Source organism: Lepidochelys olivacea (assembly GCF_965140295.1).
Source record: "Lepidochelys olivacea isolate rLepOli2 genome assembly, chromosome: 20".
NCBI classification, from domain to species: domain Eukaryota; kingdom Metazoa; phylum Chordata; order Testudines; family Cheloniidae; genus Lepidochelys; species Lepidochelys olivacea.
The window spans coordinates 14,917,378-14,932,638 of NC_140430.1; the positions used below are offsets into that span (position 1 = coordinate 14,917,378).

General features: G+C 40.0%; 2 protein-coding genes across 3 annotated transcripts; both read left to right on the forward strand.

Annotated features, from left to right (window-relative positions):
* The first annotated feature begins 610 nt into the window (after positions 1–610).
* On the forward strand, positions 611–7,926 carry HOXC13 (homeobox C13). 2 transcript variants are annotated; one of them, XM_084610689.1, is made up of 3 exons: positions 611–1,332; positions 3,846–4,060; positions 7,738–7,926. In XM_084610689.1, exons 1-3 carry the CDS (start codon positions 678–680, stop codon positions 7,804–7,806), a joined length of 939 nt encoding a protein of 312 aa, XP_084466815.1. In that variant the 5' UTR covers positions 611–677; the 3' UTR covers positions 7,807–7,926. The 2 variants fall into 2 exon arrangements, with proteins under 2 accessions (XP_084466815.1, XP_084466816.1); XM_084610690.1 differs by lacking the exon at positions 7,738–7,926 and having other exon boundaries at positions 3,846–4,997.
* A 5,113-nt stretch (positions 7,927–13,039) lies between these two features.
* HOXC12 (homeobox C12) lies at positions 13,040–15,030 on the forward strand (the record flags this gene model as incomplete). Its single annotated transcript, XM_084610700.1, has 2 exons — positions 13,040–13,604; positions 14,792–15,030. 2 exons carry the CDS (start codon positions 13,040–13,042, stop codon positions 15,028–15,030), a joined length of 804 nt encoding a protein of 267 aa, XP_084466826.1.
* Positions 15,031–15,261: the final 231 nt, after the last annotated feature.

Here is a 15,261-nt window from a genome sequence, read left to right on the forward strand (position 1 = left end):
AATATTCTACTATTGAGATCAGAGATCCTTTCCCCCTCCTTCATTCCATTTTCCTTATGAGGGTGATGGTGTTTATATATTTTTTCCATTGAGCTCCAACCTAGTAAAGGAGCCGTCTCATTCCTTAGCCCCCAAGGCATGCAAGTAAAGAATGAAACACTTCAGTGAGCTCACATCCACTGGCAGGTTTTATTTTATTATATTTTACTTTTAAAATGTTCCCAGTGGAGCTTTTTTTTTTTAACACACCAAAAAAACAAATCAATAATATATCCCTGAGATTTCTGAGGGCAGTTAGACTAGAACGTCATGTCTAAACCCAGCTCTTTGTGTCGGCCAAATATTGAGTTCCCATTCCCCTTATTTAGTCCTCTCCCTCTTTACAATCAGTGGGTGTCACCCATTGCCTTTAAAGATTTCTGTTTCTGTCCCAGACCCAGCCAATGGGAGCTGCCTCTTCCCTTCCCAAAGCCAGCAGGGACAAGCAGATAGGACTGGCGGAGGAACACGTGACCGGGCCAGATTTTTTGAGAGCTATTTGCAGGTCACGTGGCCCGGAGGATTTCTTAATGAACTGGACCCATCTCTGCGCATGCTCCTGCGTAAACAATATGTGGGGGAAATTAGGTGTCTCTGGTTGGGAAGTCGAGTTTTAAAAAGCGCAGACAGACCATGATATGACGACTTCACTGATCCTGCATCCACGCTGGGCGGATACCTTTATGTACGTGTATGAGGAAAACCCGAATGAAAATAACCAGAATAAAACCCCAGCCATGGAGGCGCTAAGTGGGAACTGCTCAGCGAGCCACTGCAGGGATATAATAACTTTGGGTCGCCATTCCAGCACCATTGGGACTCACCAGGGTTCTGTCTACACGGATATACCCGCTCCAGAAGCTGCCAGGCAGTGCCCTCCTCCACCAACCTCTTCCAACGCCACCCTGGGCTACGGCTACCCCTTTGGAGGCAGCTATTACGGGTGCAGATTGTCTCATTCCCACAACGTGAACTTACAACAAAAACCTTGTTCCTACCACCCAGCAGAAAAGTACCCCGAACCCAGCGGTTCCATCCCCAGCGAAGAACTATCTTCAAGGGCCAAAGAGTTTGCTTTTTACCCCAGCTTTGCCAGCTCCTACCAGGCGGTCCCTGGTTACTTGGACGTGTCAGTTGTGCCAGGTATCAGTGGCCACCCCGAACCGAGGCATGACGCTTTGCTTCCCATGGAAGGATACCAGCACTGGGCTCTTTCCAACGGTTGGGATGGGCAGGTATATTGCTCCAAAGAGCAGTCACAGTCTACCCATCTCTGGAAGTCACCTTTCCCAGGTAGGGTGTTCTGAGCTCCAGCATGTTTGTCTGCTTACTAACCGCCAGGTAAAAATCGCTTTGGAATGCCTTCTATGCAGCGCTATGTGTATGAACATGTACGGGTGAGAAGGTGAAGCAATCACGTTTAAATCAAAATACATACCGTGAGCTTGAGGTTGCTTTAAAAGTAAGCGTGTCCGTTTCCTTTCCTTTCTCGTCTCCCCTGCCTTGCCTCACCCGACGGGGTCTGGAGCTGTTCTTTTATGTTTTTATTTTATTTTATTTTATTTTCCACCCAAGTTTCTGAACGCAGGAAGCGTAAAAGTACCTGCTCACCTCCTAATCTTTCGCTAGAAATGTTAGATGGCGTGTAATGGTTCAGTAAATCATGGTGCAATTACAGAAATCGGCGTCAAGTGACAAATGAATCTTGTTAAGGGAAAGGGGTGAGACAAACAAAACACAGAACAATGATTTCCTCTTCCTCTAGTTAGAAGTCTTGAATGAGATACAGCGTGCAAAGCAACCGGAAAGCTTATGAGTTTGGGAGAATCTCCTCCTTGTTCTCTTGCCGCTTATGAAATTAATATCACCGCCTCTTACAGGGTTCTTTTCTCGCAGTTAATATCAAGGCCTGGCATGGTGATCTGAATGAATGCATTGCAGTAAAGTAGGACTGAAGATTTTGGGTCCCACACCTAAAGAGCATTCATCTTGGAAATATATGGGTTGCTGAATCCGGCTTTATTTCTCAGCAATGGTAACAGAGAGGCCGGATAGGCAGCCAGAAAATAAAGTAAATTAATGTGGCATAATGTGTGTGTGTGTGGGGGGGGGGGGAAGGGGGTTATACCGTACTGAATGAAGGAGGAAGGAGGGAGAATCTCCGAAATCCCTTTTAGAGCTTGTTGGGTTTCAATGGCTCTTTTGGAAACATTGATTAAAATACTTTCTTTTTCCTGTTTAGAACTAAATAAATAAATGAAATCCAAGTAGTGGTAGGGAAATAGCTGGCTAGCAGGTTCTTCTCTTTCCCAGATATAGTATTTTGTGTGAAAACCTGTTGGTAGAGATCCACTTGCCAAACCTGGAGCAAATGGAATCTTTATAGGTAACATTCAGCATCCGATGAAGTGAGCTGTAGCTTACGAAGGCTTATGCTCTAATAAATTTGTTAGTCTCTAAGGTGCACCAAGTCCTCCTGTTCTTTTTACGGATACAGACTAACAGGGCTGCTACTCTGAAACCATTCAGGAGAATGGTCATCTTCTGGATAAAGATATGTGCGTGTTTTTTTTGTTTTTTTGGGGGGGGGAGGGGAGGAGGGATTGCGGTGGAGGCAGAGAGTCTACTCACCTATAAGTGTTTTTCTGGATGTTGGGTTCACTGATCCCCGTTTCATTTGCGGGCAGTACTGATAAATATATGGAGAATTTCCATGGGGTGTGGGGGAGGATTCCTAATACTGTATCTTTGGGCCTTTATAGAAGTCCTTAGTAGATCTTACTGAAGCTGTCATTCTTATAGCAAGCAACAAAGAGAACATCAGTGCAAAATGTTGGAGAAAGATGGTGTTGTGTTGTTGTTTTTTAAAAATCCATTGTTGTCAATTATAACAGTGGACTTTTGATACCTGTCTCAATTCGTGCTCTGGAATTGAGCGGGCTCTGAATCGTCTGCGACTCTTGGATTCGTGTCTTTGTCACCCTTACAGAGATAAGGAGCCTTTTTCATCTCATATCTGGAATTCTTTCCTTAAATGACTGTAGTCTGCACGTGCAAAGCCCGAATACGATTCATTATCGAGGTTTGGCAGTGAACAGCCTTAGAATAAGGCAAAAGTGACTAGACAAGCTTTGCACGCGAATCGCTGGTGTAATCTAAGGGGGTAATATTTCTTAATAGTTTGGGTGCCTCTCAAGAAAGGAGAGAACCAAGATAACTTGTCACCTTTTTTTTTTCTGTTTTAATCTGAGGCTTTTTTTTTTTTTTTTAATGCATCAACCCAACCTGCAAATTAGCAACTGATGCCGAGCAAAGTCCCGGCTTTTTCAGATTGCAAATGGTACCCGCGCTGCAGAAGATGGATTGTACAGAATACACAGCAAGGAGCTGTTTGTTTGTCCAAAGTGCTGCGATCCATCGTGCTGAGCCATAAAAATCATAATTAATGAGAGCACGTACGCTGTCTGGTAGTAATGGTAAAGCGAGATATTAAAGTTTACTGGAGGTTAAAAAAAGAAGAAGAAGGGAGAAACTTTAAAACCACAACTCCAATTTACCTGGTATGAAGGTCCGTTGGATTTGAATTGCAGGATATTTTGTTAAATTAATTGATGCTCCTTGTTTATGTCTGAAATCCCACCTAGACAATATCTCCTGGAATACCAGGATTCTTTCCAGGATGATATTTTGATATGCTACTCAGTGAGTCCGTCCTCCTCCCCCTTTCTGTCTGTCTGTCTTTCTCCTCCGTTCGGACCCAGAGAGTAGAACTATGTAACTGCTTTATCTGTCTCCTCATCTTGCAGATGTGGTACCTCTCCAGCCAGAAGTGAGCAGCTACCGTAGGGGCCGGAAGAAAAGGGTCCCCTACACGAAAATCCAACTGAAAGAACTCGAAAAGGAATATGCAGCCAGCAAGTTCATTACCAAAGAGAAGCGTAGGAGAATTTCGGCTACCACCAACCTTTCTGAACGCCAAGTCACTATCTGGTTCCAGAACCGCAGGGTCAAAGAGAAAAAGGTAGTTAGCAAATCTAAGACACCTCACCTTCACGCTACCTGACAAAGAAATATTTGAGGGGGTGGGGGGAAAAGAGAAAGAAATACGTACGATTATTATCTGATACGTCTGTCTAATAATAACATACATTCGAACTCTTTGGTGATTCAATTGGTCATTTAAAAACGAAAACAAAAACACAGAAATAAACAGCATCTTTAGTTTATTCCTCTGCCCTCTTCTACTGTCCTCCGACTGTGAATATCTAATTGCTCTCAAGCATCCATCGATAATGTTAACCGTGTCTATTAAATGCAAATGTAGATTTGTTATGTTTCAAAGACATGAATCCTGAATGTTATTTTGTAACTCTGTATAATAGCCTACCCCCCCACCCCCACCCCCCGCACCTTCTCCAGTACACAACCTTTCATATCTCTGGCTATTTCACGCACTGATGTCAAATGTATGGAGAGTCTCGCCCCTGTAGCAGAATCCTGTCATGTTATATTAGCTGAATATCCTTTCGCCTCACAGGACCCCCTAAAAATAAGGCTGCTATGCTGCGAAGAGAATATTTTTATTATAATTATTATTCTGTGTCACTTGCAAAAATAACAAATACTAATTTAGGTCACCCAGGAAATGAAAGTGACTTGCTATATAATACATTTTTGAGGGTAAGTTCTCATTGGGGTTTATGTATCTCTGCCATCAAACTAGAATGTCTCTTTTTTTCGAGGACAATATGGAAAGTCCCCCATATTGTCACTGGTTTGGTTGTTCCCCCCGCCCCCTCCATGTAAATCGGCTCATTATCGACAGTGTTCTTTCGATATGTAAAAGCGATCTTTTTTTTTTATGTCTTGTGTATGTATATAATAGTGTGGTGTCCAAATGATATGTACTGAATGCAGATCACATTTCTTTAAAATAAATATCATTTTTGCTTTGAGAATGGATTGCTGCCGAGATGTTATTATGGGTATTTATACATATATGTGTATCTATTTAACTTTTTCAAAGCAAAATCAGAGAGTTCGGGATTTACACCATTGTAACCTCATGCCAAAGTAAACAGCTTGGAAAGAATGACGCCCCAAGGCTAAAACCCGGTAGGGAAACTGTCAGAAGGGTGCATTTTGAAATGTGTATGAAGAGCAGAAGTGCACTAAAGGAGTCAACACCTTGAAGCCAAAATATGGGAATATAAGAAAAGGTGTTATGATGCCTTGTTTCGAAGGAATATGGTATAAGCTTGTTTCAAAGGGGTAAAGGAGTAGTGGTAAATGGGATGAAAAAATATGCTTAAATCAAGCAGAAGGGGTGCCATTTGAGAAGTGGGGGAAGGGAAAAAGGCTCGGATCCTTTTCTTCCTTGGACAACAACTGTATTCCTGTGCCAGGGAGCGGGGGAGATGATGTTTTGAAGAAGCTTGTCACCTAGCTCCACTATGAGAATGCTTTGCTCAAAAGGTGTATTTTGCTAAACCAGTTTGACTCAACCGCGTTCACAGATAAAAATCTAAACCCTGCCTTACTGTTACTAAACAAGTGGCAAGATCGTAATCCGTAGCCTGGCTGCGTTGTTTAATATGCCAGGTAAAAGGCTGCCTTGGAACGTGGTAGACTTTCAGAAGTGAGCTACTTTAAATGAAGAAAGTGTTTTAAAAATATTGTATAGTAATTTGTTTCCATAGGCGGGTCACAATATACCTTAATATTCATTAAAATTAATTACCTCATTAAATTGTCAAAGGAAAAGACAAAAAGTGATGTAACCTAAAACACTATTATTTCTGCTTAAATTTATATTAACTAGTGTATATAGTTACATTTAAAGGGTACGAAAGCCAGAAACATGCAATAGAATGGGATGTGTATATGTATAATGCATAGAATGTATATATACAAAGCATATGTATGTACGTATTAAGATATAGATACCTGATTTATATATATATATCAGCACTTGTTTTAACATAACGAGAGCAACACACACACACGCATATATACCTATGTGTGTGTGCACGAACACTATTTTAATGCATGTGCTGATTACGAAGTACATAATGCATATATACACGGCTTTCATGAAACCCAATATCCTGAAATTCTATCACGTATTTTAAAGTTTCTAAAGGTACCTCCAAATATACTTATGGGCATGGAACATTCCGCAAGCGTTTATGTGTTCACTGGCGTATTTTATAAAGGAGGAGATGGAACAATGCCAATAGGGGTTCTTGAGTTGAAATAAATATTCGGTCATTCTCAGCACTTAAAATCTTCCTCCATCAGGTGTGTGAACGAACAGAGAACAATTTTTCTTAAACATGCGGTCATTCCTGAAATGGTTTTTCCAGGTAGTGAAATAGGCTCTTCCATATCTTTTTCCGACATAATGCCGATATTTTTTCGTGAGGGTGATGGCTTATATAGGAAGGAATAATTTGGAAGGAAATGTGAAGATAGATAGATAGATAGATAGATAGATAGATAGATAGATAGATAGATAGATAGATAGATAGATAGAAGCACTTTGTGTGCGTGTATATATATGTGTGTGTGTGTATATATATATGTATATATATTAATATAAGCGAGGGACATTATATATATAAATGCCTCTCGCTTATCTTAATATAGACACCTATTGAAAATTCACCTCCATTTACCTAGGCCTCAGATGAAATGAGTCTGTATCTAAGCCCTGTTCGGACTTAGGGTTTAACATGGACACACTTTCCAAATTCATCTTTTAAAGCATTTTCTTCAAGGGTGGGTTTGCATTGTATAAAACCACACTAATTTCAGACGCATGTGCACGCGGCTAGATGCTGATATATCATGTAAATACTGATACTGTGCAGATCTATCAAAACACAAACTGGACAGTTCCGGTTCAGACCTGCTGTTCATGGAAAGAAGTGTAGAACTCTATCGCCTTCATTGGAGTTATGAGGCTGGGGGAGAGATTTGTAATTTGTATTTAACCAGGTGGGTTAATTGTTTTTGTGTTGTTAGGGATTCCTGTGAGAAAGTTTCCACTTCTTAAAGTCTTTTTCACCCAAGGGTTCAGTCCCTATTTATTCAGATTGAAAATCTATCTATCTATCTATCTATCTATCTATCTATCTATCTATCTATCTATCTATCTATCTATCTATCTATCTATCTATCTATCTATCTATCTATCTAATTTTTTTCCTATCTAATTTTGCCGAATGAGTTAAGGAGACCGGTTTTGGAGGCTGATAGAACGAAAACGAAGTCATTTTTAAGTGCCTCTTACATTCCTCGCGACCCCACAGGCTGGATTTTCTCCCCCCCCCCTTTTTTTTTCTTGCAACAATAAGAGTAATCGGTGAATCAGGGCAGCTCGTTACCTTCTTACAAGGTAATTAAGTATGAAAGAAAGAAAGAAAGAAAGAAAGAAAGAAAGAAAGAAAGAAAGAAAGAAAGAAAGAAAGAAAGAAAGAAAGAAAGAAAGAAAGAAAGAAAGAAAGAAAGAAAGAAAGAAAGACGCAGGTCCTTCACTATTTTCTGTGATAAACATCAGCGAAGTTGTGTCTTAAACCCATGTCTGGTGTAAATTTTCAAACACGCACACGCTCTCAGCTTTCAACACTTGCCTCTTTCTTTCAGATGTCAAACTTCCGAGGTATCTTTGATTATTGTATTTATTTATTTTTGAAGGAACCCGGATCAGAAGGCCATGACGTCAGCTCTGGATTACCCTTGACCGTGACTAGGCGGTCTGTTTGACCTTGACATCATGAGTTTCGTGCATATTAATCAGGAAGACCACAGCCTTGATCTTCTGGCAACCAGTCAGCAGTCAGAGTTCTCTAAGTATCCCCTTTTTCTGTTTACAGATAAAAAAAAGGTGTCATTTGAAGTCTAGACAGACGGGCTAATGACCAACAATAAAAGCATGAAAAGGAAGTTTCACAAGTTTTGTCTTTTCTTTCCTTTGTATCAAGTAGTTTGAATAACTTCTTAACCAAGGTCTTTATAGCGAAATGCTCCTTATTTCCCACCCTTTTCCTCCATTTTCAGTTTTCATAGTTCTGGCTCACTCACTTTTGAAGAATAAATTGCTAGTCTTGAGGGAAAATGCGGTTTCACATCATTGAGTTGTATGTGGAGGTAAGTGTAATTGTCAGTGGGTTGAATGATGATAAATGTATATCTGGAACATGGAAAATTTCCAGTCTTTGTTGAGATATTTTTAATAGTAAAAGAAGAAAACAAAAGGAATTGCCCTCTGTATTTGTCAAGTAATTCTTTTTAAAGTATCTATCTATCTATCTATCTATCTATCTATCTATCTATCTATCTATCTATCTATCTATCTTCCACAAACTTCTTGTTTTCTGCTCATTTAGAAATATGAGATGACTCTTGTATATGTTTTAGCACAGTATCAATGGGTTTTGAAGCCAATGTGTTTATTCGCCTTTAGGAAATATACATAGAAAAGTTAATATATTTATTGTGATGCACTTTGAATGAAAATTACTGTCCTGTGGGCATCTCAAACTTTTTTGGATGACAATAACACCATAAGAAGATTTAATAAACCTGTTCTAGCCCTAACTTCTCCACCAACCGTCACCCACCCACATGAAGAGTAAAGAACATAAAATATGTTTGTAAACATTCTGCACGCTCTGAAACAGAGTTTATCTTGAATCCTTGCATATTAAGTTGCTTGTTGATACAGGGTCCACGCCTTGAAATGACAGTATGCAGCGCCAATTGTTGTTTGTGAGAAAAGTTGAGTGTCATGAGCAAAATAAACTTTTCTGAAGTTACCTTACAGAGGATGTAGGCATCAGTTTACATTAATCCGGCAGGAGGATGATATCCTCTGCTGGCAGTGTTGGGGAAAATGGAGTAGCATCATAAGCATTTAACCTTTAAGTGCACTGAGAAGACTAGAGCGATGTAGGTTTTCTTATTCGTTTAACCTGATTTTTTGAAATCAGAACAAACACAAATATTTTGCACATTAAATCAAATCAAATCAAAGGACAGCTGACTCTGGACATTTTCACACAGATACATCGAACAATCTTCGACCTTTTGATTCCCCGCTCCCCCTTTCACCACTCTGTGTTCCAGTTTACTACCCTATTCCTTAAAAAATACTTTCCCTACCAGAAATAGCCAATTCCAGTCATTTAGATTATATGTAGGGATTGAAATAAGGAAAGTCCTATAGACTTACCTTAGTCAGTGCATATTTTATTCCTCTTTCAATTTATTTTTCTAAATTCTGTCTTCCGGCCAGGTAACTAACTTTTCATTGATTAAATCCAAACTCCTTAAAAATCCAGCATGTTTTGCGAGAAATTCAGCTAGGAAGATAAAGTAGTTACTAGAAATGTCTAATCAAAAAGACACTTTTTTATTTCACTCTTGTTAAAAAATATAACAAAATATGCAACTTATTGCAATATCTTTGGGATAGAACATTTCCAAGAGCGAATTAAGTTTATTTATGTTTTCTTGGGGAAAAGTGAGGGATATAGCCTTAGTTCTTTAAACTTAAAACGTAAATATCTTGGTGGGAGCCATAATTAATTTTTAAAACACTGATCCAGGGGAAACAAAAGAGTATATTCAAATGAAGGGTGCAGTTGAGATAAACCCTGTGGAATATTCAGAGAAGAAATCACAAGGCAGTGTGAGGGAAATGACATTTCACAAACTACACACATTAGGGCAGAACTGTTTTGAAATCGGAGACCTGCTAAGGATAATAAAATATTAATAAATAAGAGAACTTGGAGGACTGTGCATGGGGAGAGGAGTGTAGCCAAAAGTTAAGGCTTTTTCTGCCTCTTCTTTCCACTTGCAGTGACTGATGCTCTTTCGAGACATTAATTTGCATAACATGTAGATCCTATTTACTACACTAGACAGTGACCTTGAACTGCCTGGGTGCGATTTCACTTTGCTTCCCTCCTACCCCCCCCCCTCCAAGTAGCTATTACTAATTTATAGTTAGGTTGCATGTGCCTTAATATAAAAGGGAACCTTTTCTACTTCCTTGCTCGGATGAGTTTGTCTGTGAGGAAGAAGGGAAATATTATAAATAGATGAAAATGATTAATTATTTGTGTCTAGGTCTCTATCTGCAGTGGGGTTGATTTTAAAGAGGTGAGGCCTAGTGACGCCTCACTAAAGGTAAAACAACTTTCTGAACGCTTTTGGGGTGCTTAGTGCTGATATTGTTATTTATTAAAGGAGGTAGAAATAAAATAAAATAAAATAAAATAAGCATGGTTTCATCTGAAAATTCATCATGGTGTCTTTAGGGAAGACTCAGATATACCTGGTACACGGAGTTGCAGCTTTCTTAAATTAGTGATATATATTAATTAAGAAATATTAAACTGGTATTCAGAATGTTTTATTTTAAGCACTACGGTATGTAATTACATTGCTTTGCAACAGCCGTCGGAGTGAATTTTAAAAGCTTAATCATTAGTTTTTAACTGAAAATGTATCTTTCATGGAAAGAGATCGTGGTAGAAATACAACAGCTTTAATAAATAATCTCTAAGTATTTCTTTTCTGTTGATCTGTCTAATAACTGTAAAAGGGACGCTGACTCTGCAACTACAAAACGATACAATTAAGAAATCTGCTCATGTTTCCAAATGAAGGCCATTAAGGGAATATATTTATGCTTCCCGCTGTATATATGCTAACTCGTTTCCTAATGTGGAAGTCCAGCGAAGAGTTAACAGAGTGTTTTAAATAATTTTTCTGAATGCACTGATCTCACTAGTAACAAAATTCCCTTAGGTGAGATTCTGGAGCGCAGGTTTGGATTCACTCGATGCAAAGCCCAGTATGGACACTGTAGTCTGCTTTTTGACACTTCGCATTGGAGGGTGCCGTACAATGTTCAAATCACAGAGATAGAAGGATGACTGAAGATGCATCGGCGGCTAAATGAGAACAAAGCCATGTTCCTTACGTGCACCGCCTTATAGCGAATTTCGCTGAAAAAGGCCAAGAAATAAGAACGAGTTTTCTTTAAAAAACAAACCAAAAAAAAAAAAAAAGAAGCCGATCCATATGGCGACCTACCCAGATCACATGCCCATCATCGTATAAACGATTATTTTCCACGGTTGCAAAGCGTTCAAAATGTGTTCTCAATCGAGCACAATGTACTTGGAAAAAAATCAAGCAGCTTTTTAGCCGTACCTGGAAAATAATTCCTGGAAAGCGGAAAAATGTACTCAACTTTCACTCCAGTGAAACAAATCCTGTAGCAGAATTTATCGCTGCGTATACCATGTAAAAGTGAGGGACTGCATATACGCACACATATTCACCTATTACATTTACATGTGTATATATGACACGTGCAGGGTGGTTTTTGAACATTTTTGGAGCTTACCATTTAATACAATTACCAAAGCAATTGTTTGATGTTTGATTAAGATGTAATTTTTCTGCATAGCTGGGAGAACTGTCAGTTTAGCTTTAGCATTTTCCCGGGGGAAAATGACTTTGTATTCTAGTAGCCTCTCAAATATAAAAAGCAAAGGAGTACTTGTGGCACCTTAGAGACTAACAAATTTTCTTTTTGCGGATACAGGCTAACACGGCTGCGACTCTGAAACCTCTCAAATATAAGATACTTATTTTGTGCTCCATGGAATCTCAAAAATTCGGGGTCTGCCGTTCAACTCCTATGTGTTTAACATTTCTACCACCTCCCACGTTAGTTCATTAGAAGCCTTTTTACCTATACAGGAAATTTAACGGTAGTTTTCCAAGTCAACTTGGTGTCAGTGCTCTTGGAAGTTGCGAGCAAGGAAAATCCCAAAGACATCCAAGAAATCCTGTATGTAGTTTTTTCTTTAAAAAACAACAACCCCAAACCCTTCTCGATCTCTAAAGCGTCTTTTCTTTGCCTCTTCCTGGGTCCGGGTTCCCTTACAATGGACTTTTTAAAATAGTAATTTATTTCCCAATGTATTTATTATGCACTGAGATACCCCAACAATGTTTGTCCTGTATCTCTTGGAAGCAGCTTTTTCATACAACCGAGTGAAGAAGACCTTAGTTGTCACGAATACCCAATAGGTCGTTATAAGAGGGCTAAGAACCGGATTTCTTTTTTTCGTGTATTTCTTTATTTACTGAGTGCAGGGGTGGGAGTTGGCAATAAAGAAGTTTTCTTTGCAGAAATGAAGGCAGAGGAGAGCGATATTTTCCTCTTCCTCTTTTGTCTTGCTTATTTGGCAGGGATCATTAACAAAAGCGAGTGGGGAATGAGGAAATTATGGGCTTGTGATTCCTGAATTTAGGATTGTCCCTAGCAGGGATGGAACTCGCCTTTCCCCGGTACCGAACGCCGGGCAGGAAACATTCCTATTGTTCCAGATAAAACTCTAAAATATCTACCGGGCTGCAAATATGTTAAAACTCTTTCATCCCATCAACTGTAAATATGACCCTGTTGCGGTTCCAATCATTCGTCTCCTTAAAGAGCCCGTAAACTTTATATGACACAACATCTAATAGTAATTTATTGGGAGATATTGTAAATTTCAACGGTTTTAGTTAATAAAGGGGCTAATTAATGAGAAAATTGCTTAATTTTGCCAGCCGTTGGAGGGACCCTAACTACAGCTGGGGGAAGGGTGTCATTTATATATATTGATATGGTGTCTATGTACATTTTTACAATACATGGGGTTTCTCAGGCCAGTGCTCAAACCCGTTGCTTTATTTTATAAAATGTTTTATGATTATATTTTCTTTAAAAAAAAAAAGGCGTATAAAAACGAAAGGCAGAACTTAATGTTTTGTTTTGCCTCCGACTGCCAAGGGTGGGTGGCACCTATCTCCAACGCGAGTTGGCGCCCACGTGACCCCACTCCGACCAATGGGGTGGACCTTTAGGTTTAACTATGTTTAATGTCAGATAGCAATAAGCTAGAAGCTCCTGGTCAGGCCCGCGGAAATGGGCGAGCATAATCTCCTTAATCCTGGGTTTGTGGGACCTTTGGTGAACATCCACACGGGAGACACCTTCTACTTCCCCAATTTCAGAGCTTCCGGAGGACAGCTGCCTGGCTTGCCGTCTCTCTCCTACCCGAGAAGGGACAATGTTTGTTCTTTGCCCTGGGCATCCACAGAGCCCTGCAACGGATACCCCCAGCCCTATCTCAGCAGCCCCGTGTCCATTAACCCTTCTTTCAGCAGAGCGTGCGACCTAGCTAGAGTGGAGGAGAGTAAATGCTACTACAGGGAGGCTTGCTCCGAGACTGCCAGCCTCAAGAGGGAGGAAAGGGTCAGGGACAATGCTTTGATGCCACTTGAACCTGGGATTCCCAATGGAATGAGCGGTAATTTCAGCAAATATGACTATCCGGCTGCTGAGACTGTGTCCCACGATCCCCCTTCTTGTCAGTCCTTGGAGTCAGACTCCAGCTCATCCTTACTCAATGAAGGGAATAAGGGCTCGTCCAGCGAACCAACTACAATGGTCTCGCCTATCAACCAAGGAAGCAATCTGACCACCGGTGGTAAGGAAAAGCAAAGCAAAGGAATATGTGTGTGTTGTTAGCTGTGATTCTTATGATGTATTGTAAGGCTCTTCTTCTAAGGTCCACTCTTGTGGATATAATTCATGGAATTAGCAATGGAATCAGCATGCCTATATGTGCAGAGACCACTAGGGGTAGCACTCAAATGCCTAATGTTTTATTGGGTGCTGCTTCTTTTAAAAGAAAAGCCTATAAACATGTAAATATCCCATAAAATAGATAGTGATTGCACAGATAGCCCCGAATATGCTCGTTGAGATTGAGTACATCATTCGCCCTTGCATAAAATGTTTTAAGGCTTGGGAAAGGTGTGCAGTGGGGTGGCTGCCCGAGAGCTGAAAAACTAAGTACAAAGGTGATGCTTAAAAAAGGCAGAGCTGGGTACATTGAAGTTGTCATGTCAGGCGAAAGGATACCACATCCAACACGCTGATTTCTACCTGTTGGCTTTCCCCTTATTGATTTTTCCCTTTTAAAATTTGGAAGGCGCCATAAAAATACCCCTAACCCCCCGCGGCATCGAGGAGCCATAAAAATACCTATAATGGTGTCTTCCATTATGTATATTCTCTTCTGCAGGGAAGCAGTTTCAACAAAGTTTAGCTGATTTCCATATCGTAGGTTGCTTCTTGATCTATCATGTATCCAAAAAGTAGAACCATGCGTGATTTAGCTTGTAACTAAAATATAGATCTATGTATCAGTATTGTATGCAAAAGTTAGCAATATGTGCCTCTCACGTATCTAAGACACAGATCTATGTATCAATTTTGTATATAAGAATACATCGATGTATACACTGTACCAATTAGATAAAAGAAATAACTCTTAGTTAAATATCTTGCACCCAATATGTAGATTTATGGGGCAGTCTGAAATACATATATGCATCTAATATATAGATCTATATGTCAACCCTAAGTAAGAAATAGTTCTGTGTGCCTATCTATGCATCAGTCAGATCTATCAAGTATTGCAGACCAAGATTTATGAACCTCTCTTGCGTGAGATACCTCTGCCTTGTACCCTCTGATGTTGCTATGAGGTGAGCGTTACAAACTGTGAATGCAGACGAGGGGCAGGGAAGTGCGGGAAAGATCCTATCTTGGAAGCCGACTTTGTTTCTTCCAGTGTATTAAATTCTCCTTTCAATCACACGTCCTTAGGTGCTCCTTGGTACCCGATGCATACAAGGTCCCGGAAAAAGCGAAAGCCTTATTCCAAGCTCCAGCTAGCAGAGCTGGAAGGGGAGTTTATGGTCAACGAATTCATTACCCGCCAAAGAAGGAGGGAGCTCTCAGACCGATTAAACCTAAGTGATCAGCAGGTGAAGATCTGGTTCCAGAACCGACGCATGAAAAAGAAAAGACTGCTTCTGAGGGAGCAAGCTCTTTCTTTCTTTTAAAGTTCAAAAAGCGTCCATGTTGGTTAACCTCATAGACTTTCTAGTGTTCATCCTAGCTGATGGTCCCGGGACTTTACCTGATCACTCATAATTTTCTTTAAAAAACAAAAACAAATCAGCGGGCATATATAAATATGAGAATATGCATCTCCTTCACTGGAACTGTTGGGAAAGACCCGATGTGAATGCGCAGCTCCCCAAACCCACCCATCAGCCAGAGTTGGTTTCTAT

Coding starts and splice junctions, on each gene's coding strand:
- HOXC13 (XM_084610689.1), top strand. CDS start 678: ATGACGACTTCACTGATCCTGCATCCACGCTGGGCGGATACCTTTATG. Junction 1,333..3,845: donor CTGGAAGTCACCTTTCCCAG/GTAGGGTGTTCT, acceptor CTCATCTTGCAG/ATGTGGTACCTCTCCAGCCA. Junction 4,061..7,737: donor GCAGGGTCAAAGAGAAAAAG/GTAGTTAGCAAA, acceptor TTATTTTTGAAG/GAACCCGGATCAGAAGGCCA.